Source organism: Citrus clementina, unplaced genomic scaffold (assembly GCF_000493195.1).
Source record: "Citrus clementina cultivar Clemenules unplaced genomic scaffold, Citrus_clementina_v1.0 scaffold_8, whole genome shotgun sequence".
Lineage (NCBI taxonomy): Eukaryota > Viridiplantae > Streptophyta > Magnoliopsida > Sapindales > Rutaceae > Citrus > Citrus x clementina.
This window is the reverse complement of record NW_006262022.1, coordinates 21994137-22018648: the sequence shown is the minus strand read 5'-3', so window position 1 is coordinate 22018648 and position 24512 is coordinate 21994137. Positions and strand designations below refer to the sequence as shown.

The following is a 24512-nucleotide window of genomic DNA, read 5'->3' as shown; positions in this document are numbered from 1 at the left end:
TGTATCCTTATTAAATTTGAATGGCAAATAAATAATATATTAAATACCACAATATTTTAACATTTATAAGTAAAACTATATTCAAGTGAATACATAATTATTTTAGAATTTTAATATATAAAATACCATAAATTTCAAATTTTATCGTATATAATATAAGAAAGAAAAAATAGGGATATTTTTATGTGGGGTAAATATCTATGGGTGAGTTTTGGGATAGACTTAAAAAATAAATTATAAAACATGGATATTTTTGACATTAGCAAGTAATTAACTTAATTCAGATTTCTCCATTAAGTAAAAAGCCAAAAAAATTAGCTTATTTTATTAAGTCAAAATTATCTAAAAAGTCTCATTATTAAGTTATAAAAACAAACACCTCTAATTAACTTAATTAATTAAGTTAAGTCACTTTAAGTCATTAAGTTAAAAAACAAACGCCACCTTAGTATATGTGAGACCACATTCATATATGAGTAAAAAAATTCCATTATGTTTAGAGTGCACTTAGAGACAAGATAAATGAGTTTAAGAGTGCGTTTGGAATTGAGGTTGGGTAGCTGTAACTTTTAAGTTATAGTATTAAAGTGTTTGGTAAACACTAGCTGCTGTATCTTAAAAATTATTTTAATATGATTTTTCACTTGTATAATAAAAAATATATTATATCTTTAATAATTTTGTTAAAATTATTATTTAAAATGTATATTTACTATATATTATTAATTTTTGTTTCATAATTATAATTTTTTTTTCTACAGCAGATATAACTTAAAAATTACAGTATCTCGATCCTAAACAAGACCTAAGATCTAAACATAAACACTAATCCTGAAATGAGACTTCTATCCCCACGTAAGAAAGAGATTTAACTAATGCGCTCAACATCGAAAATAAAGAAACTTGCAATCAAAAGTTGAAAAAAATGCGTCCAACTTAATTTTCTTCGCAATTGCTTGAAAGAAAAACAAAACATGCAAACGCCGCAAGCCTATCAATGTCTTGCCTTATTTTAGCTTCCAAGATTTGCTACTTGGCTTCCATCTCTCTCCTTTTTTATCTCTTTTTTTTTTTTTTTCCTTTTTTTAACTTTCTTTAGCTTGGAATAGTAACGACTCTTTTTTGTTTAAGATAAACCAACACAAACAATTCACGCATGCAAATAAGAGTAAGGAAAATTCGAAAGATTAATTTGTTGGGACTCACTTTATTGATGGTTTTTTAATATATACACACATATATATAAGACATCAATGATAATAAGTCACAGTGAATTATCACCACACATAAAAGGAAAATTTACAAATTGAAAACTCCAAATTCAACCCGAAGTTCCTAAATAATGAAACCCAAATCAATGTCTGATTTATTCAATTCTAACATAAGAAGACTGCAAGCTGAAGTCCAGAATTTCATGGGATGGAAGAACTTGTAGCTTTCACCTTAAAACTGTTGGATGAGAAGCAAAATATGTTTACAAGCCACTGAGGGACCAATACTTTTGCCTTGTCGCGTAAATAATTGAGACCTCTTGTTACTGAATTTGTTATGTATATAGGAAAATAAGAGAGTGCAAACACTCCAACTGGGATGAAAGCGCAAGTGTACAACACAATTTTAGCCCAACTTTCCTTGCTCTTTATCATAAGCAGAATTGTTGCTACAAATGCTACCATCATAAGGCACACAGAAAGAAACAGAAATGTGAAGCCCATGATCATTTTATTAGGAAGCGAGTGCTTAAAGTCTTCCAATCTGAAAGGGGATGTGAGCATTGAGAGAAATGTAACCACAGCTGCCAACGAAAATGTGAGAGATAGAACATCGGAGACGGTGAAAGCAACAAAGAAAGGATGATTAATGAGGATTGGATAGCCAGTGTTCTCATTTGAACCTCCTGGTACTGTGTATGCAGCAGCAAAGGCCACGGTAGCAATGAGAACTGCCACCACTGAGCATCCTTCTGTTGTGTGTATCAACCATTGTTTTGATTGAGCACGAAGCTCATTATTTGCAATAGAAAATAACTCTTCCGGGATGAACCCCATGTTGTTCCGGTGGTTCAGGAAATGGGGCATTGTCACACTCTTCACTCGCTGCAAAAACACATAATAAAATCATTTTATGTATATACACATTTCTCACTTAAAATTATATTTACTAAATCAGGATATATATTTACTAAATCATGAGATATATTAGAGATATGATAAATCTCACCTCGTACCAGAGCAACTCGTCCTGCAAAAGTAGAGCAGGGCCTTCCATCTTTTCAGGTACATGATCTTTTCTTTTGATCCCAGCCATGTGGAATATGGTGTTGCCATTGTAGTCTATTTTTCGAACTAGCCTTCGCAGTGGTATTTCCATTTGCACTACACGCTCAAAAATCTCCAACTGCCTGTACTTAATCGCGACATGTAATATATTTCGCCCTTCATCATCTATATGTTCAACTGCTTGAGGGTATACACTGAGTATATCCTTAACAATCTCAATACATCCTGATTTTGTTGCTAGAAACAGAGGGGTTTCAGCATGATCGATGGCCGAGACTTCAGCAATCCCTTTCTGATCACGAGATGAGGCACTAGGATTTGCCCCATATCTGTGTATCTTAGGCCTACTTTGGTCCTGGATTGATTCAGTGACCTCCCATGAAGTATCTCTAAAAATTAGAAACTTGGCAAGCTCCTTAGCTAATTCACGTTGTCGCTTTTCCTGTCGATATTCTTGTCTTTGGGCCAAACTACAAGTATATTTAACTTTTCAACAAACACAAGTTTAGTGCATACAACTGGGAGTACCTAAGACAATATTACTTCATAATTTATTTCCAACCAAATGAAGGAAATCAAAGAAGAGGAAAATTAAAATCACATTGGAAGTAAGGAAACTTACCGCAACTGATTAGCTTCTTGAGAATTCCTTCCACATGTTTGCGACTAAAAGCTTCAGGCTTGCATGCGAGAAGCTGAAGAGCAGTCATCCCATCCACATCTTTCTCATCAATTAAGTACTTATAATCGTTCGCAATCAGCAGGGCTAAATCTGTTATTGCATTTTGTTCGCAATCAAGAAGTGATCAAAAACGTGATAATGATATGTATACTGAAATCACTTACCAAAATGCAGAGAAAGAATGGCAATGTGAAGAACATTGGTTTTATCATTTCTGTGAAGAAAGGGCAGCCTAGTGGCATGATCATAACCAGAAATTTTGCCAGCAAGGAAGTTGAATATATCAACTTTGCCATAGCGTGCAGCGCGAAGCAAAGCAGTCTCTCCGTTGTTATTGCGCATGCCTAGCAGCCCCGGTGCCTTCCTTAACACTTTGTCTGCGACAGGGAGAGCATGATTGCTGGTGGCAGTCTCATGTAGAATAGTGTTTCCTGCTTTGTTTTGTCGTGTCATTTTGTCGAGAGACTGGTCAGGTAATTCGTCAAGTAGCTTTATCACCAAGTCACTTTTCTTGGTGTAAGTAGCCATATGCAGTACTGTGTCGTCATGTATTGTAAACACGTACAATGCATGATCAGGGACTTTTCTGCAGATTTCAATCACCTTCTGCTCATCTTGTTTGATCATCAGAGCATTATAAAGCTCTGAGTTGATTTTAAGTTTAGCATCAGTATCTTCCATGCCTATGGAAGACATTTGAAGGCTGAGCAGTTTAAAATTTGAGGAAGGTTAGGATAAGTGACTAATTGATTGTTATGAGAAGCTTAATTGGTTTATATTATATGTTGGGTTTAAATTGCTTGTTGACGGGGAAAGGTCTTTAGTACAGTAGATATGATACAGGACTGAGTTCTTACCGAATAAAACTTTGTATTATGATATTCTAGCTTTTATTGGCGTGAGTCACATTCATAGTGGATGCCTTAATAGTGAACTCCATAGAGTTTGTACCATTCCTATTCCCATAAGATTGAAGCTTTAACTTCAATTAGTCTGATTAAAATAAAACAGAACTAAAGTGCTGTCCCACTCCCGCACAACTTTTGAAAGAATAATTAACAGTTCTATATAACTGTTATTTAATTGCAAGACAAAGGACAAGTCCGAAATTTAACCATTAAGTTACCTGCTAAGATAAAGTTGAAGGTGCAAGCAGGTGACCGATTCCTGTGGCTTCAATGTGAAAGGCACAAAATTTGCTAACTGGCATCACTATGAAACCGGTGAAGAGTGGCTTCATAGAGAATAAAATAGATATAAATTGGAATCACTCTTTGCATCATTCACGAAAAAGAAAAAGGGATCAATAGAAACAAAAAAGAGTTGTGTGGCTTCTCCTGCATATTGAATCCTGTCATTGAAATCCCTAACGAAGCTTATCCAGCTTAGATTTTACTTCATCTCCGACCCCAAAGGCGTAATCAATATTTTCAAAGCCATTGAAACTGGAGGAATTCAAGCGACATACTTTTTAAGTGCATTTGAATTCAGTATACACGCAGAATTTCTAGAAGACAATAAAGACTTGCAAACTCATTATTGCAGGAAACTTATTATTAACAGGCGCAATTTAAGCGTGGCATGTGTACATAATTCACGGAACAAAGGAAGAACTAGAGGATCGAGCTCGAGTACTATTGGAAAGACATGAGATCTTCTTCAGTAGAGCTGTAAATCTCTGAGGAACCTAGAACTGCCCTGTCATCTTGGTTAAGTACTTGATGGCTCTCTTTGTTGATGTTGTGGTATCTAGAGGGAAATATGTTAGTGCGAAAATCCCTACTGGGACAAAAGAGCAAGCGTACAGCACGATTTTTGCCCAATTTTCCTTGTTCTTAATCATGAGCAGAACTGTTGCTGCAAATGCTACCATCATAAGGCACACGGAAAAAAAAAGAAATGTAAAGCCAAGGGTCATCTTGTTAGGAAGAGAGTGCTTAAAGTCCTCTAATCTAAACGGGGAAGTGAGAATTGAGAGAAATGTAACCACAGCCGCCAAAGAGGACGTGAGAGACAGAACATCAGAGATGGTAAAAACCACAAAGAAAGGTTGATTAATGAGGATAGGGTAACCGGTACTGTCATCTGAACCTCCTGGTACCGTGTATGCTGCAGCAAATGCAACGGTAGCAATGAGAACAGCCACGACTGAGCACCCTTCTGCTGTGTGAATCAGCCATTCTTTTGATGAACCACGAAGCTCATTATTCGCAGCAGCAAATAACCATTCTGCCGTAAGCCCCAAATTGTTCCGGTGATACACAAAATGTGGTATGCTCGCTTCCTTTGCTCGCTGCAACTCGTCAAATTGAACTCAAGCATCAGTACGATGATAAATTATTAGAAGAGGTAGCAATGGAGTATTGATAATAGTTCTCACCTCGTACCAAAGCAACTCCTCCTGCAGAACAAGTGCAGGGCCTTCCATCTTTTCAGGTATATAATCTTTTATTTTCTCTCCAGCCGTATGCAAAATGGTGTTGCCATTGTTGTCAATCTTTGAAACAAGCCTCCGACTCAATGCCTCCATTTTGCGTACGGTCTCAAAGATCTCTAACTGGCGATACTTGATTGCTACATGTAGTATGTTTCTTCCTTCATGATCAATATACCCGAGTGATTGCGGATATATTTGGAGTATTTGTTTAACAATCTCTACACATCCTGATTTTGTTGCCAGAAACAATGGGGTGTCTACATGATCTCCGCCGCCGCTGCGTCCTCCTTCTTCTTCGCTGCCTTTCTCGCTGGCTGAGCCGTATTTGTGTATTTTAGGCCTGCCTTTGTCTCGGATTGGAGTTGTAACTTCCCATGAGGTGTCTCTTTCTATTAGAAACTTGGCAAGCTCAACAACTGCTGCATATTGTCTCTCTTCTCTTTGAGTTTCTTCTCTCCAGGATGAATCACAACTGAATTTCACTTTTCAAGAAATATGAGAGCTAACAATTGCCCCAAGGAGGTCATGAAATTAAAGCATGATTGTTTCAATTCCAGACAGCTATAGACGAGCAAAGAAGGAAAAACACAGAGCACATGAAAGTTGCTAAGGAAGCTTACGAAAATGCAAGAGTTTCTTGAAGAATCCACGTTCTTGCTTGAGTTTAAAAGCTTCTGGCTTGCACGAGAGAAGCTGAAGTGCAGTCATCCCGTCCATATCTTTTTCCCCTATTAAATACTTGTATTCCTTTGCAATTTCCAGTGCCAATTCTGTTCTTGCATTTGAATTTTTTAATTCAATCAGTTTCACAAAAGTATTCTACTTGCTCTTTTTCTCTATTAGAAAAAAGGGGGGGGGGGGGGGGGGTGGGAAGAGAGCATTTTGATATCCTTCAGAAATCTATCGCGCTAGACAAACAATAGACATGTAAATCTCGTGTCGATTGCGTGTTGATTGTTCATTGATAGCTTGTTGAGCACCTATCCGGCGAGACAGATTGCTTAAATCAATTTTTACCACAATACCAATTTTTAGCTATCAAACTAAGGAATAAGCAAATAGACACTGAACCCCGTGGTTTAATAAAACGGCCACAGACACTGCATTACTTTTAGAAATTGTCACACAAATTTATAAATTTGTGAGACTCGCATACCCCTTTTGTGTTAAAAAATGGTAACACATACTTTCAAAATTTATTTCAAAAAAAATATTGTCATCTGTGTCCTAAAATTGGTATATATGACCATTTCTGAAAATAATGCGTCTCAGTCTCCAAAATCATTTTGCAGCCGTCTATTTACCTAAGAAAAATGATAAGTGTGTTATTTTCCTTCACTGACCTTAATTTAAGCTATTTTTCAATTTTTTACGGGTTTTTTCCTGTTAACGAATGACCTTTGCACGCTAACAGCATGATAATTGTACGCTTGGAAGGATGAGGATATGCAAAAAGATTGAACGATACAATAAAAAAGATAATATAATACTTAAGTATGAAGTTACCGAAGTGTTGAGAAATAATAGCCATGTGAAGAACAGTGGACTGATCATTCCTCTGAAGAAACGGCTGCTTACTGGGCTGATCATAACCAGCAATTTTACCAGCAAGAAAGTTAAATATATCAGCTTTACCATAACGTGCAGAACGAAATAGAGCAGTCTCGCCATTGTTGTTACGCATCCCTAGCAACCCAGGAGCTTTCCTCAACAATTTATCGGCAACAGGGAGAGCGCGACTGCTGGTAGCTGTCGCATGTAGAACAGTGTTTCCTGCTTTATTCTGACGAGTCATTTTGTGGATGTAAAGTTCAGGAATCTCATCAAGCAGCTTCAGTGCTAAATCATCTCTTTTGAAATATGTCGCCATATGCAGCACCGTGTCATCGTGTACTGTTAGTACATGCAACGCATGATCTGAAATTTTTCTGCACACTTCTATCACCTTCTTTTCGTTCTCTGAAATCATCAGAGCATCGAATAGCTCCGAGTTTATTTTATGTCTGGCATCAACTTCTTCTGTGATACAGCTCATAGCTCGCTTATTAGGTATTTTGAAGTTTCCCAAGATAGAACTTAAGTAAATTGATACTTACATACAAACCTACACACACACACACACACACATACTTTAATTAGTGCCCTAAGATTTCCACTGAGTTTGGAATATGCTTAATTCAAAAACAGTTAAGAATTCACGATTGCTAATTGAAAATTAAGAACTTGTTCGTCCAATAATGTTCTTTATTCTATATATTCACGGCATCTTGTGGTTGAATATGGATCGTCCTAGATAAAGTTTGAAGCCGTAAATTTTTATAGGCAAAATTATTGCGCTTCATCTCTATCAATACAATATAACCTCTATAAATTAATAATGTCGGGACCATAGAAATTTATTAATTTAAAGAGATATTAATTAATCGATAAATTAATAATTTATTAATTTATAGAGTTTGTTCACAGTACAAAGAACTAACATTTAATTGACTGAAAATTCATTGTATTTTACAAATATAATCAATAGAATTTAAGAAAAATTAGAGATGAGATTCAACTAGAATTAAATTTCAAGAAAAAAAAAACAAGTTACAATAGACTCATATTTTAATAAATTGACATATTCAGTTATATTTGTAATTTTACAGTATTTTTAATTTTTAAATTTATTAATTTATGATATAAATGGGACCACAGAATTATATAGGAGTTCTCAGAAAAATTATTATCTTATTAATTTATCAAAATTATTAATTTAGCTTCAGGGTCCAAGTCGGAACCGCAAAAAATAATTATATTATAGAGATTATTAATTTATCGAGTATTAATTTATAGAGGTTATATTGTATATTGTTGATGCCAGAATCTGGTCGATAGACTTGAGAGCAAGTATCCTCGTCAACATTTAAATGTTGTTTATCATAGAAATGACTTAGCACGGCGGCTATCCCACTCGAACAGATAACTTCGACCACAAGCTCTCTATGTTGAATCACCTGTACTCACAATATCCAGTTAGAGAGGCGCCAAATATTTTTCCGATGAAAACCCTCAAACGCTTAAATCAATAATTGATTCTCTTTTGGAAAAACTTGTGCCACAAATTCGTGGCTTAATTATATATGTTCAAATTAAAAAGCCTAATTTTCAGAAAGAAAAGTAGACAAAGTAGAGGATTATCAAGAGCAAGAGAAAAAGGAGGGAAAGAGTATTTGGAAGTCAATTAAGAAATTGTCTAACCCCTTTTTATCTCCATTCTCTGTAGCTTTTATAACCAACCTGAATTATCGGCTCCCTCTCCCTCACGATCGTTGTTGGCTCGGAAGTGAAAGTATGTATGGTGTATCTTTGCAATCATGGATGAATGGGTAGTGTAACTGCCGTTGCGTGGTTTCGTGCCCGGGTTCTTTAAAAACACATGTTGACCTTTGACTAAGTCTTTGGTCTAACTGGATCTTGGTCTCTCCTCGATCACCCTCAGGTCTGCTGTACTCACACGACCAACCTCATACCTCTTGAGGTATTACTTTCTGGAGGAGACACCTCAGGCTGAGGATAGTACCTTCTGCTTGTGCGCACCTGGTCACGATGTTTTTCACCCCAAAAATATATCGCATCAAGCTTTTTTTAAAAAAAAAAAAAATTGATTTTCTTAAGATGTGTAACAAAAAAGTTAGAAATGTAACGAAACACATAGGATATATTTTATGTATCAGTATAGCTTGACTTGACTCTTAATTTTGACGGGGAAAGGTCTTTAGTACACTAGATATGACACAGGACTGAGGACTGAGTACTTACCGAATAAAACTTTGCGTTATGCTAAATTTTATAAAATGATACTGTAGCTTTGATTGGCGTGAGTCACATTTCATGTTACAGTCGATGTCATAGTGGATGCCTTAACAGTGAACTCCATAGAGTTTGTACCATTCCTATCCCAATAAGATTGAAGCTTTAACTTCAATTAGTCTGATTAAAATAAAACAGAAATAAAGTGCTGTCCCAATCCCGCACAACTTTGAATGAAAGAATAATTAACAGTTCTATATAACTGCTATTTAATTGGGAGAAAAAGAATAAGTCCGAAATTTAACCATTAAGTTACCTGTTAAGATAAAGTTGAAGGTGCATGCGGTGACCGATTCCTGTGGCTTCAATGTGAAAGACACAAAATTTGCAAATGAAACCGGTGAAGAGTGGTTTCTTAGAGAATAAAATACATATAAATTGGAATCGCTCTTTGCATCATTCACGAAAAAGGAAAAGGGATCAATAGAATATAAAAAAGAGTTCTGTAAGTTCTACTGGAAATTGAATCCTGTCATTGAAAGCCCTAATGAAGCTTATCCAACTTAGATTTTACTTCATCTCCGACCCCAAAGGCGTAATCAATATTGTCAAAGCCATTAAAAATGGAGGAATTCAAGCGACATACGTTTTTCAGTGCATTTGAATTCAACATGCACGCAGAATTTCTAGAAGACACAATAAATATTTGCAAACTCATTATTGCAAGAAACTTATTTTAACAGGCACAATTTAAGCATGGCATGTGTACGTAATTCATGGAATAAAGGAAGAACTAGAAGATCGAGCTTGAGTACTAATGGAAAGACATGAGATCTTCTTCGGTAGAGCTGTAAATCTCTAAGGAATCAAGAACTGCCCTGTCATCTTGGTTTAGTGCTTGATAGCTCTCTTTGTTGATGTTGTGGTATATAGAGGGAAATATGTTAGTGCAAAAACTCCTACTGGGATGGAAGAGCAAGCGTACAGCACGATTTTTGCCGAATTTTCCTTGTTTTTAATCATGAGCAGACCCGTTGCTGCAAATGCTACCATCATAAGGCACACGAAAAAAAAAAAAAAAAAAAAAACTGAAATATGAAGCCAAGGGTCATTGTATTAGGAAGAGAGTGCAAATTCCTCTAATCTAAACGAAGAAGTGAGAACTGAGAGAAATGTAACCACAGCCGCCAAAGGGGACGTGAGAGAAAGAACATCAGATAAAGTAAAAACTACAAAGAAAGGTTGATGAATGAGGATAGGGTAACCAGTTCTCTCATTTGAACCACCTGGTACAGTTTATGCTGCAGCAAATGGTACGGTAGCAATGAGAACAGCAATGACTGAGCATCCTTCTGCTGTGTGAATCAGCCATTCTTTTGATAAAACACGAAGGTCATAATTTGCAGAATCAAATAACCCTTCTGCCGTAAACCCCACGTTGTTCCGGTGATTCACAAAATAGGGTATGCTCGCTTTCTGTTACTCGCTGCAACACATGAAATTGAACTCAAGCTCTAACACAATGATAAAATAATTAGAAGAGCTAGCAATGTAGTAGTGAACTAGTGATATTAATCTCACATCGTACCAAAGCAAATCCTCCTGCACAACAAGCGCAGGGCCTTCAGTCTTTTCGGGTAAATAATCTTTTCTTTCCTTACCAACCATATGCAATATGGTGTTGCCATGGTGGTCGATTCGAAAAAGCCTCCGAACCAATGCCTCCATTTTTCCTGCATGCCCAAAGATCTCTAAATGGCGGTACTTGTTTGCCACATGTAGTATGTTTCGTCCCTCATGGTCAATGAACCCGACTGACTGCGGATATACTTTGAGTATTTGTTTAGCAATCTCCACACATCCTGATTTTGTAGCTAGAAACAATGGAATGTCCACATCTCCTCCTCCTCCGCCACTGCTTCTTCCTTCTTCTCCGTTGTCTTTCTCGCTGCCATATTTTTGTATCTTAAGACTGCTCTTGAAGGACTGGAGTTGTAATTTAATTATGAAGCCACTGGAATCAGTCACCCGCAATGTGAAGAACACTGGTTTTATAATTTAATTAGGTGAAGAAAGGGCTGCCTAGTGGCATGATCATAACCTGAAATTTTTTCCAGCAAGGAAGTTGAATATCTCAATTTTGCCATTGTGTGCAGCGCGAAGTAAAGCAGTCCCTCCATTGTTATTGCGCATGCCTAGCAGTCCGGGTGCCTTCCTAAACAATTTGTCTGCGACGGGGAGAGCATGGTTGCTGGAGGCAGTCTCATGTAGAATAGTGTTTCCTGCTTTGTTTTGTCGTGTCATTTTGTCGAGAGACTGGTCGGGTAACTCGTCAAGTAGCTTCATCACCAAGTCACTTTTCTTGGTGTAAGCAGCCACATGCAGTACTGTGTCATCATAAATTGTAAACACGCACAATGAGTGATCAGGGACTTTTCTGCAGAGTTCAATCACCTTCTGCTCATCTTGTTTGATCATCAGAGCACTATAAAGCTCTGAGTTGATTTTATTTTTAGCATCAGTTTCTTCTATGCCTATGGAAGACATTTGACGCCACAGAGGTCTAATCAGAAAGAACAAGATAAAGTGATCGTTTGATTGTTATGAGGCTTTTGCTTATTTAGCTTATATATACGTGTTTTTTTTTTAATTGATTGTTAACGGGAAAGGTCTTTAGTACACTAGCTAGAAACAAATACAGAACTTACCGAATAAAAGTTTATGTTATGCTAAATATTATAAAACGATAGTCTAGTTTTTTATTGGCGCGAGTCACATTTCATGTTACAGCTGATGAAATTGATGTCATAATGGATGCGTTAACAGTGAACTCCAAAGAGTTTGCAACATTCCTATCCTAATAACATTGATGATTTAACCCACTTACTTTGATTGAAAGAACACTTTACAGTTCTATATAACTGCTATTAATTGGGAGAAAAATAAATAAAAATAAAAATGAAAAAAAGAAAAAACCTCCAAGAAAGGGGGGTACAAAACAGCTAGCCTAACCCCTCAAAGTAGAAGCTAGAAAGCGAAAAATATTAAACATATAATGTGGTACAAGACAATCAAGACCAAAGTCCCTTTCAAAAACCCAAAGCTTGGAATATGAATGGTAAGGCCCCGCACGACAAACTAACTTCAAACTCAACCTTCGCCAAGAGCTATTGCGAATCTAACCGTCAAGTTACCTGTTACTCATAAGAATTTTTTTGATAGGTACCTCTGAACAACTTAAGATAAAGTTGAGTACCATGCAGATGACTGATTCCAGTGAATTTAACTCGAAGCTATTGCAAAAATTTGCCAACCGCGACATGGAGAGCGTGACTGCTGTTTGCTCTTTTTTCTGTCCTTTTCATCTTGTCAAGATACTGGCCAAGCGCTGTGTGTATAGTAATATACTTACGTGTATTTACTAACTTCAAATCCAATGCAGGAATTGAGTGTGATAGAACACAAATAGGCTGGAATTGGATGAGGGAGTGGAACTTAATAATTTTTCCATTATATGTTTATTTTGTTTAATCTAAATGGATTGATACGAGTTATAAAAATACCCTAAATTAAAGTCATGTATATTTTTACCAACAAAATAAATAAATATATACTTTTAAAGTAAACATATGCATGTTTGTTATACTTATAATATTTGACATAATGCTGTGAGTTTTTGAATAAATTAGTTGTTGTTGTTGTTATTAGACATTTAAATGGGTTAAAAAAGTAATTTTTTGTTTTTTTAAAGAAAAAAAATCAATTTATTCCTCATTTTCATTTCTACTTACTCTAGTGGAATCAGATTCTTATTTTTCATTCTCATATTTATGAGCCTCAACCAAAGTCTATTCTCATTCCCTTAGTCTTTTAAAGAGTAAACACAATCAATTATTCTATTCTCCAATCAGAAAAATAAATACACCTTGTAGTTTTGTTTCAAGAGTGTTAAGGGTTTTAGGTGCCTTCGAATTTTCTATTAAGATAAAATTAGGATATGCTCAATTCAATAACATTTAAGGTTGGTAATTGAATTTTTTTTTTTTTTTTGTGGATTCAAAAGGAGAGGAGCATCTGGGGAAGGAATTTGTAATCAATTATATGTATTCTACAATATGTGATGCCGATGTTCCGGCATCAGAACTGAGCATTATTGTGGACGACAATACATATCATAGTGGCCTATTTCGAATTTGATCCATCGAAATGACATGTTTATAGAATATAAATGGATCACCTACAAACAGTTCGGTCACGGCCTATGCCCTTTTGGGTTCTCTTAATTTTATGCCACACATTATCAATTTTTTTTATTCATTACATACAAATGGAATTGCAGTTTAGGATTCGTTTGAAATTGAGTTTGGGCAGTTATACTTTAGAAGTTACAGTACTAAAATATTTAATAAACACCAGCTGTTGTAACTTGAAATTTATGTTAATATGATTTTTTACTTATATAATAAAAAATCTATTATATGTTTAATAATTTTTGTCAAAATTATTATTTAAAATTTATATTTACTACATACTATTAATTTTTGTTTTATAATTACATTTTTTACAGTAATTATAGTTTAAAAGTTACAGCATCTCAATTTCAAATAAGATGTTAGTCGTTTTCAAAAACTGCTGGAAATCTCTCTTCAAAATGTGTTGCTAGGACGCTGGCCACTCAAAATCATTCTTGGATCACTCATTTATACCTATGCCTTTGGGCCTTTGCCAAACGTTTCACATTGGTGCCAATTCGTATGCACTGAAGTGGCCGCGGCTCAATTGGCTAATATGCACAGCCCCATCGGTCATTGTGTAATAATAACATTGGTTTATGAATTAAGATTCTCTTCTGATATGATCATGTACTGAATAAATAATTTAATTACTGATTGGTTGTTAATAAATAAAAAAATAAAAAAAGTTAAATCTTACCTATACACTATCATTAAAAAAACACATGGCAGAAGATTTTTAAAAGATCAGTAAAGCTCAGATCATGAGAGATCTTATTCTATGGTTTATTACTTATTCTAATAAAAATGCTATGCAATTATAACAAAATTATTTTTTGGTCGAACGATAGATATCTCCTTATTTTATTAATTTCTCAAGTCAAGGGTTCTAAGTATTCTCCTATACATGTTATAGCGGCTGATTTCTTAAATTTTTTGAGAGTAAATTTGATCTATCATAAGTCCAAATATCTCGATTACATAATCACATGTACATAATTGATTTAAGAGTTTCAATAGATTATTAACTATAGATATCAGTGTATTATATTGTAATTCAAAAAAAAAAGTCACTACAAACACATGGGTACGTTTGAAAGATAAAGTTGATTGAAGATCTAGATCAATGCAAGTCACTGACTACATTTCTCTAAGATTGATGTGTCAAATATATCTCTATAATCATGGTGTATATTCATATTTTAATTGAAAAATAATGGAGGTGGTATGTGAGTCAAGCATGGAATATATTTATCGAAAAAGGTACTTCTCTGAGTTTGCGCATCTCCAAATTACACCAAATCTATCATATACTTTTAGACTTTTAGTTTTGTTATAAAGTTTCTATTCAATCGCCGCGTTTGCATACATCAAATACACCGAGCTCATGGCCTCGACATTTTAAAAGTTGCCGATTGCTTAGCTCATGGTGCAAATGACAGCTATGAGATTTGAAAAATAATGATACCGGTATATGAGATATGCGAGTGAGGATCTTTATATTTTAAAAATTGATCTTAATATCTCTCTCTCTCTCTCTCTCTCTCTATATATATATATATATATATGAGATATGCGAGTGTATATATATATATATATATATATATATATATATATATATATAAATTACTACTATTAAAAATATATGTTATTAACATTACTGATATTAAAGACATTTGTATATTACTTTAACGCTTATTCACCATACCAGTTAAGCAAACAAATATGTAAACATATTTCCTCACTTTTATTTTTCTAATTTCATCAAATTTTAAATTCAAATCTACAATAATGATTCATTTTTCAATTGTTCGACCTTCAAAGCGTTCAAGAAATTCTCAAGTCGCAAATTGTTCCCCCTCAATGATTTTTTATTCACGCATACATGATGGGAATCACATGTATCTAGGGGTGGGCATAAATCCATAACCCATGGGTTTACCCAAATCCAAACCAAGTAAAATAGTTTGGTTTGGATAAATCATGAAAATGAGTTAAATTTGGACTATCATGTAAGAAATCATGTTATAATAATTTGGGTATGGTTTATCCATGAGTTGTGGATCAATTTCTAAAACTCAAGGTGACATGTCCGTAGAAAATAAATTAAACAAAAAAGAAAATAAATTAATTCCATTGTTTCTAATTCCAAAATCTCACATTCAAATTCAATTTCTCACCATTTCAATTCCATTGTTTATCATAACAAGTAAAAAAAAAATTATATATTTGTTTATCACCAGTCTTTTTTTTTACTAATTTATTTTTATTTAATTTAGAGTTTGGATCAAGTGTAACAACAAAGGCGATAGTTTTGAATTGATATTATTCTTACGATTTTGATATGAATCATGTTCTTTTCTAAATTTACTCATCTTTATAAATATTCAACATTATAATTTTTTTAGACTATTTATTTGTTGGTAAAGGAGCGGACTTAATTGATCATGGAATCTTTTCATTAAAGTACTGCGAATGAGAATGATTATGATGAATTGCTTTAATACTTGAGTTGGCATGTCTTATTTTGTTTTGATTTGTATGGACATTGTTAGAATTTGTGTTGTAACATGGTTAATACTATTAGTTTTTTTATTTTCTTTATTTTAATTAACTTGTTGATGTCATGTTTGTGGAAATTTATTATTAAAGTTTACATTATCATTTATTAAGAAATAATGATTTTCATGATTAAACTTTATTTTAATTTTCTAGTATCCTTAATTTAAGGATGAAGTTATTGTAAAATCTATTATTTATAATTTTTATCCACTATATTTTTTCATATTTTAATATTAATTTAATATTTAATAACAATTAACAATTATTATAACTTTGATATAATTAAATTTGTCGAAATAAAAAAATTATTTTGATTATAAAATTCAAACCAAACTCAAATGGATTGGTTTGGGTTGAGTTAAAAATATTTGAGTTGATTTTAGGTTGAATCTAAATTTTTCTGATTTGGTTTGAATTGACTTAAAACACAACTCAAACTAACCCATGCTCATCCCTACATGTATCTACCAATTTTTATTTTTTTTCGCTTGAAATCTGTAGTGAATTAATTAAGTGCAAATAGAGACGGTTTTGGAATTTTTGTGGATGTGTGGAGTTATTTTTTTTTTATTCAACAAATTAAATTGTATTTTGAATAAAATGCTGTTTCTAACAATTTTTATGGTGCAAGTAATCTAGAAAAAAAAAATCTTGCAAGTTACAACTACCCATTTGAGGCACAGGAGTGCCATGGCCTTTTACAAAGTTATTTTCGGTATATACAACCAAGAAACTAAGTACAATATTCGTTTTGTTTTATTAGTTAGCTGCGTGAAGCAAGTAATTTCCTTTTTCCTTTTCAAAAAAAAATCACACAAATAAAAACAAATCGGTCCCAACCCCGAGCCAGATATTCAAACCCTAATTTTGGCATGTAGCATTTCAAAAGAAATCACATTAGTGCCATCTGATGAAGACAACTGCCAATAATTATATTATTGGTCGTAAGGGCAGGCTAGCTACCCATGTAACAGCATTATCGTGCATGCAATTATTCTATTTTGGACCGCAGTACTGCAAATATCATACACCAAACTTTTGGCAAGAAAGGGACATTTATTGCCCCTAAAAAATTAATGCTATCCCATTAATTCCAATTACAAAACGTCATCCAATGATGTTACTTAATGATTCAATGAAAGAGCATTTGTTTCATTGTCTGAGGGAAATTTGTAACCTATTCTTAAATAAATTGATATTTTATATTGTCTATTTAAAAAAAATGACGCGTTGTATCATGTTCTTAATTCTATTAATTTTTTAGTTATTTTTAACGGTTCCATCTAATTTTTAATTGAATAACAAAAATATCTCTCTATATGAAAAAAAAAATAAAATTTTTAGCTCATTTAATTTTTTAAAGGTTTTTATTTCAATTGTAATAAAAAAAATTTCTTGTTATATATACATTGTCACCACTATTATTTTTCCTTTAATTTTTTTAAGATTTTTATTTCAATTACAATAAAGAGAATTCTCATTAAAATTAATTTAAAGAATGAACTTTTAATTTTACCCATTCACCGTTAAACTTAATTGAGAAAATAAAAAAATTAAGAGTGCAGTGTAACAAATTAAATTTTTAAAAAATACAATGTAAAATATCAATTTATTCATTCAGAGGTAGGTTAAAAATTACCCATTGTTTGAGCACTGGCCCTCTTACATTGTCTAAGTCATTATCTAAGAACACTAGCCACTAGGCTTTTAGCAAATAGCTGGCTAGCTAGCTACCACTAAGTTTTTATGCCATGCCCCACAAGTACTCAAAGGCATTTCATCCTTAATGGCTTGAAAATGATACCATTAATAATAAGGGAACCCAAATCCTTATCCCCACTATTTTTTCCTTTCGTGGGCATTGAAATTTTGAAGTGAATGATTAGGACTTAAGATGGTGGGGTCACTACATGGTCTTATAATAATATGAAACGCAATAATTTTGTCCTAATGTTTATGAAACATATCTGTGTATAGCGGGATTTAATCAAGTAGCTTAATTATTTAATTATATATATTCTATGAACTAATAATTTAATCAAGTGGTCTGACATATTAATAATAAATAATGCTTGAACAAATAAAACAATTCCTTCTTCTTAGTATCACATAAGTGAACATCAAATAGAATTCCAGTTTCTTATATCACTGTAAAAGTCATATCAAGTTAACTAATTAGACCTATCCATGCTAATTAAAACAATTTCTATTTTTCTGTATAAATATTTAGAAATTGTACATTTTTAATTAACTTGCGTATGGTTATTATATCAGATGTTTATTAAAATATAATTTTAGAGAGAGTACATACCTAACACAACCCCTATCTAAACTCCTTTTTTGAGAAAAAAAAAATGATCTTCGCCACTGCATTATTGAAGGGGTTTGAATCGAGATAGGCGAAAGGAATCACTTTAGTAATTGGATGGTTCACAAAGCATGATAAATATTAGTTATGAGTAGAGTGCTTTGTGCTTTGATTTTGAAAGACCAAAAAGAATGAACGCGTCATGTAAACCATAATTCCATATGTTACGTATCATTTACTCGCAAAGCAAAAGTGAGATTAGTCTACCACTTTCTTTAATTTACAACTTGTTTTTGGAAGAAACCCCCAAACCAATGTGATTTGATCTAGTTTGTGTACTTAATCACATCTTTACTTGTGGGTTAGTTTCTTCTTTCTATAAATTATGGTCCACTAGTTTAAAACAAAAGGAATCATTTTATTTTGTTTTTATTTATATATATAAAAAAAAAAGAGATTAAAACAAAAGCTCATCTTTCATAATGGATTAAGTAATCTCAATGAGATAATTTAAGGGTAATTGTATATTGATAGGAACTCTCACACAAATCTTCTGTAATTATTTTATTTTATTATTAATATTCCAATTAGAAAATTAATGGAACCATTCTTCATTAATTCTATGAAGTATAACTCAGATTTTTTTATCATTATTATTATTCAAGAGATATCCGCTCTACTTATATTTCATGAAAGAGAAAATTACCTTTACTTAATCACTTTTAATCCAATGAGGAATAAAGAAAATATATTTAGCTATATTTACAAGACATTTGCAAAGGTATTATAGTTTCTAGTGAAGAGTATGATTTATTCTTTAAGAAAACAGCTAGGATAGAGAGAGCTTGTAGTGATTCAGCATATATTAAACTGTAAGTTGTAAATATATAACTAATAATTCAATATCTCCATTATTGTAGCTCTATATTATTTTATATGATGGCTGGATTTGGAATATTAGTTCATGATTGATTGCTTTTTTTATGATTCCCGTTCTTTATTAAAGTATATGATGGACTTTCATATCATTGTAGGAAAAGAATTTCACAACGTTATCAAAATCACACTTTAATATAATATAATGCAGGAACCCTTACCTAATAATCTCTAATTAGTTTATTATATCCACACTTTGGCTCGGCAAGTTAACCACAGGACTTTTGGTTTACCATTACAATATGGATGTATCAGTTAAGAATTTTAAGTTACTAATTTTTTAAGTTTTTATCCACAAGCGAATGTCTCAGATGATTCGCGATATGAATTAATATTTACAAAGAAATTTTTCAGTATATTATAATAGTAATCTACTTAATCCGAATCGACCTTAAATTATTGGATCTCCCTCTACAAGCTAAAATCCTTATTTTTGCATGATCGAGTCACATATTTTTTGGAAAAAAAAAATTAATTAGTTAGTTGTAGACTTAGTGCCTGTTTGATATGGCTTATTTAAGAGCCATAAGTGCTTATTTAATCGTATAAGCATTTTTTTAAAATTTTTATGGTATTTGGTTATTTTTTTAGTAGAGTTTTTTTAGCTTAAATAAGCTAATTTACCTCTACTAGTAAAAGCCCAAAATTTGAGCTTTTGGAAATAGAGATTATAGAGCTTTTCTAAAAATAGATAATATAAAAAATATCACATAGTTTAATGGTTCAAAAGTACTTTTTTTATTGACAACTAAACACCCAATGATTTTTTGTGCAAAAGCTCTATTGGTATAAACTCTACTGCTATAAGTTCTACTGTTATAAACTCTATTTAATAAGCTGTACTAAATAGAGCCTTAATCAATAGTGGGAGGTCGGCTAAAAAGCTAAAATTATTGGAATATGTTTTGTAGCCTTTTTGAATTAACTTTTGAATTTGGAGAACATTATGACACATAAACACCTTGAGATGTCACTTGTTAAAACAGCATTATCGTGAAGACTTAGGGGGAAAAGTAGACATCTAATTTTTATTCTTGTGATCGACCGCTAAAAAGCCATTATCTTAGAATCAATTTTTCGTTTTTGAATAAAGAGTAATTTAGAAAAAGGAAATAAAATTGGATTTGATTTGGAATAAAAAAAAGGAATAAACCAATAATATCTCTTTCACAGGTAAAGCATGAACTTCCATAATTTCCATTCAACGTTCAACAACAATTGAACTTCATCATAAATTCCACGCTGTGAATAATGCCAAAAGGGCAAAAAAAATTTCAATTTTCTCACCTTACGATATTTTATATTAGGAGATAATTTGAAGATAAGTTGATATGGTATTATCGAGTGTCGCATTTGATAGGACAGCGGAGGGAGACAGAGTGGGGTAGTGGCCAGAACCAGCTGGAAGCACTGCAGCCAAAGTGAGGGCCCCACTTCACGTGCCATCACGCTCGATCAGTTATACTCAGCGGAAGGCTGCCACGTAGCGGCCCACATATAAAAGACACGTGTCTCAAATCCTCGGTCGTCTAAACAGGACCGCTTTGTCCTCTTTTATAGAACCGGGCCAGGTTCAAGTCCTCAACGCCCGCTCTTCCTTAGTCTTTACCATCTCGCGTCACGACAAAATACGTTAACGGGCAGTACAAAATTGTTCTCGCAAGAGACAAATTCGTCTTCCCAAATTGCCCCCCACGGTCCCACTCCTGCCACGCTTTGTCCGGTAGCGGATTACCATGTCCATACGTTACAAATTTACTGCTTCGCCCACACGTGTAACTCATCCACGCCGGCAAAAATAATGCCGTTTGGTTTAAAACTGCGATTATTAGGGGAGTTTATCTAGTTTACAGTTAATTGGATAAAATTGATTTGGCTCCTATACGATACGTTTTACTTCACTACTATGCACCATGAATTCTCCCCCATCAACTTTGCAAAAGCAAAGCAATTGTGAGCAATTAAAGATAAATCCAATGCACCAAATTGCAGCTGCCAATGCTTGTAAGTGGATAAACTGAAAATCCTACGTGGAAAAAGGTGAAAAAATTAGAGGAGGGTGTCTCAGTAATTTCAACATTACCGAAATTATTATTTTTTTTTAAAAAAAGGCGAAATGGAGACGAAGGAGAGAGCAAGCCTTATCCACTTTGCAAGCGAAACTTTATAAAAGCAGAGCAAAACGCTCAAGTCTCTTTTAAAGAGAAAACCTTCAAAGCCAAGCGGCAAACGCTAACAATACAACAAAACAAATCGAGGAGGAAGAAGAGGGAATGGCGACCGGCAAGAGTTACTACGCGAGACCGAGCTACAGATTCCTCCAAAGCGACACGCCGAGGGAGGTGCCGTCGCCGACGTTCGAACTCGATGAGTCGGACTTCTACAACAGCAACTCGGACAACTCGGCCGAGTTCTCTCGCAAGCCAGGCACTACCGTTTCGGGTTCTCGGCTCGGGAAGAAACAGATGAAGCGAGCCGATTCTATTGGCGGGACTCCGGCGTCGGTGCCGGTCAACATACCCGACTGGTCGAAGATTTTGAAGGACGAGTATAGGGACAGTCGGAGGAGGGCGGCAGAGGACAGCGACGACGATGACGGGTACGGTGGAGGTGAGGATAGCGTGAGGGTCCCGCCGCACGAGTTTTTGGCGAGGCAGATGGCGAGGACGAGAATCGTTTCCTTTTCGGTTCACGAGGGCGTGGGCAGGACCTTGAAAGGAGGAGATTTGACAAGGGTCAGAAACGCAATTTGGGAAAAAACTGGGTTCCAAGATTGAATTTTTGAAAATTTTGTTGAACGATATCGATCACAAAACCTAGAAAAATAACATTGAGTGAAGATTTAATTATAGATTTTACAGTATTTTAAATTTTGACATTTGTAGTTTTTTTTTTTTTTGGGCTCCGGATCATTTTTATGCTTGTAATTCTCTAACTTGGAGATTGTATCCGAGATATTAGACGGAATTTAAATTTTTGTTGATTTATTTTCTCTTTGTTTTCAATTTTGATTTTTTTAAATTTTTTTGGAAGTTCTTGAAAATAGGTGGGGGCAATTTGGTACAAAAAAGGAAAGGAGGAGGTTAAGGGTCAGTAACTGGTGGGGTTTGGGTTTGATGTTGGTGGGGTTGTTGAGAAAAGCAGAGGCTATAATCGCTGCTAGCTAAATGATAACGACTCTTGCTAAATAATTAACTTTTCAACAATATGTCAAATCTACCCCTATTTTTATATTTTAATTCTTGTCCATGTCTTCTGCCATAGTAGTTTTTCTGTGTTTGAAAGTGCTTTCTGGGTTCATTTTGTTTCAGTTTTTGAGTTCATAAGCTGTCTAGTGTCTTAACTGTAATAACCAATAAAATGATATGTATGGATAATTGAGTGGTTGTCTTATCCACAGCTCGTAAATTGGATTGGCACGATTTTTTGTATGTCGGATTAAGATTTACTTTTTTGACCTATTTATCTGATTACGGACGCATTATTAATTAAAATTAATTCATATTTGCATAATTAAAACTATACTTATGTTTTCAATTTTAAATAAATTTACAGAATCATATCACCAAAATATAAATAGTATACATGATACTCTTTTTTCTTCTTCTTCTTGAAAGATAAACATTTGTATGGTATTTTAATTTTACAAAATTATAAAAAAATAGTATAATATGTTAGTGGTTATATATCTTTTATAATAAATATTATTTAAAGACATAAAAGAATGTAATTTGTAACAAATGGATGTGTAAAATAAGTATCAAAGTAAGTTATTAAGTTGTGTCGTAGTGGCTGACACGATTACATAATTATTAAACGAATGTATTTTTCATATTAAATTTAGATTTTAATATTTTAATATGATTATAAAATAAATTTTATTTTAATCAGTCTAAATTTAACAATATACAAAAATAATATGACATAAACAAAATCCAGCGACCCATTTTGCTAGCTTCATTCTCATCAAAGAATTCGAGCCCCTAACACCATTAAACCTAGTGGCTAAAAAAATTATTTTAAAACAGAATATTATAATGCTGGATTGGAAGTTTCTGGATACTCTAATTAAGACCGGCTTAACTAGGGGGGTTGGGACTCGAGAGCTTATCGGTTGTATTAATTAATGCTACTTCTTTTTATTTAAAAATAATAATAACGCCAATGCTTTATACTTTTTTAAGCTTGATCCGACATTTGGATAACAATCTAAACCTCGGATCTGGTAAGAAAATTATTTTATAGGAATATTATAATATTTGTCGTGGATAATTATCTTAATAATTATTACAAACACATGCAAACTCGATTATTGCAAAATTTCATGTGGATTACAGAACACTGCCTCGTGCAGTAGCTGCTTTTGCTAGTTGCTAGGAAGCAGCATCTCAAATTATTCAGCAACCGACATTAGCCAATTGATTAGGAGGAGTAAGAGTCTGTTAATATCAATTAATCAAATAATTTTGCATAATGCTTCCTATCTAACTATATTAGTGTTCCGGAGAAATTCACTGAAGTCAAATGATTTAATGGTCAATGCCGCGTTGACCTAAAAAGATTATTTCAATGGATCTTGCCACCTTACAGTTACCCCCTTTAGCTTGGATGTTTATTGAAAAACAATGACAGTACATAGACTTTCAATTTAATTTTCTGTTTATTAAAATGAGAAATTAAAACGAGATACATAATTTATATCTTAATTAATATAATATAACAATTAATTGTGTATCTCACCACGTATAACATAATTATAAATCTTATTCGTTAATACTCGAAACCCGTAAATGGAACAATTTATACATTTTTTTTTTCAATCTAACGCCATATCTAAGTTATAATCGGTTATTAAATGAAAATTTTCTATATCCTTCTTATGTTATCCATTGGTTAGATAATCAACCATCTCTTTCATTTATGTGAATAGAGTTCTAAATGTTGTACTCCAATAAAAAATTTATATTTACACGCTACTTTAATGCTTAAAATCATTCTTAAGTTAAATAATTATATAAATATTTTTTTCAATTTTATGAAGGCAAATAGATAATAAAAAAAAACTTTTTGTTGGATGTCCCTAAGTTATATTAAAACTTTTTGTTATTTATTTTCATATTAATTTAGATATAAATAATTTAGAAGTGTTCTATTTCAGAATTTTAAATTACGAAAAAATTAAAGAAAATATGTAAACTATACAGTTTAAGCGCTTTAAATTTTAAATCTCATAAATTTTATAATTTTAAAATTTTTTAAAATTTTTTCCGTATTTTAAAATTCT

General features: G+C 33.2%; 3 protein-coding genes and 1 pseudogene across 3 annotated transcripts; 1 reads left to right on the top strand and 3 right to left on the bottom strand.

The window, feature by feature from the left end:
• Nucleotides 1-1412: 1412 nt before the first annotated feature.
• LOC18035659 (protein ACCELERATED CELL DEATH 6) lies at nt 1413-3657 on the bottom strand. Its single transcript, XM_024179920.1, has 4 exons — nt 3126-3657; nt 2902-3051; nt 2221-2765; nt 1413-2096 (listed from the first exon to the last, which is right to left on the bottom strand). Exons 1-4 carry the CDS (start codon nt 3655-3657, stop codon nt 1413-1415), a joined length of 1911 nt encoding a protein of 636 aa, XP_024035688.1.
• An 826-nt stretch (nt 3658-4483) lies between these two features.
• On the bottom strand, nt 4484-7433 carry LOC18035116 (ankyrin repeat-containing protein At5g02620). Its single transcript, XM_006424508.2, has 4 exons — nt 6905-7433; nt 6019-6168; nt 5342-5880; nt 4484-5254 (listed from the first exon to the last, which is right to left on the bottom strand). Exons 1-4 carry the CDS (start codon nt 7431-7433, stop codon nt 4649-4651), a joined length of 1824 nt encoding a protein of 607 aa, XP_006424571.2. The 3' UTR covers nt 4484-4648.
• A 2531-nt stretch (nt 7434-9964) lies between these two features.
• Nucleotides 9965-11737, bottom strand: LOC18035156 (annotated as a pseudogene).
• Nucleotides 11738-21399: 9662 nt separating this feature from the next.
• LOC18033636 lies at nt 21400-22214 on the top strand. Its single transcript, XM_006424505.2, has one exon. The coding sequence runs from the start codon at nt 21502-21504 to the stop codon at nt 22003-22005; it is 504 nt and encodes a 167-aa protein (XP_006424568.1). The 5' UTR covers nt 21400-21501; the 3' UTR covers nt 22006-22214.
• The last annotated feature ends 2298 nt before the right edge of the window (nt 22215-24512 follow it).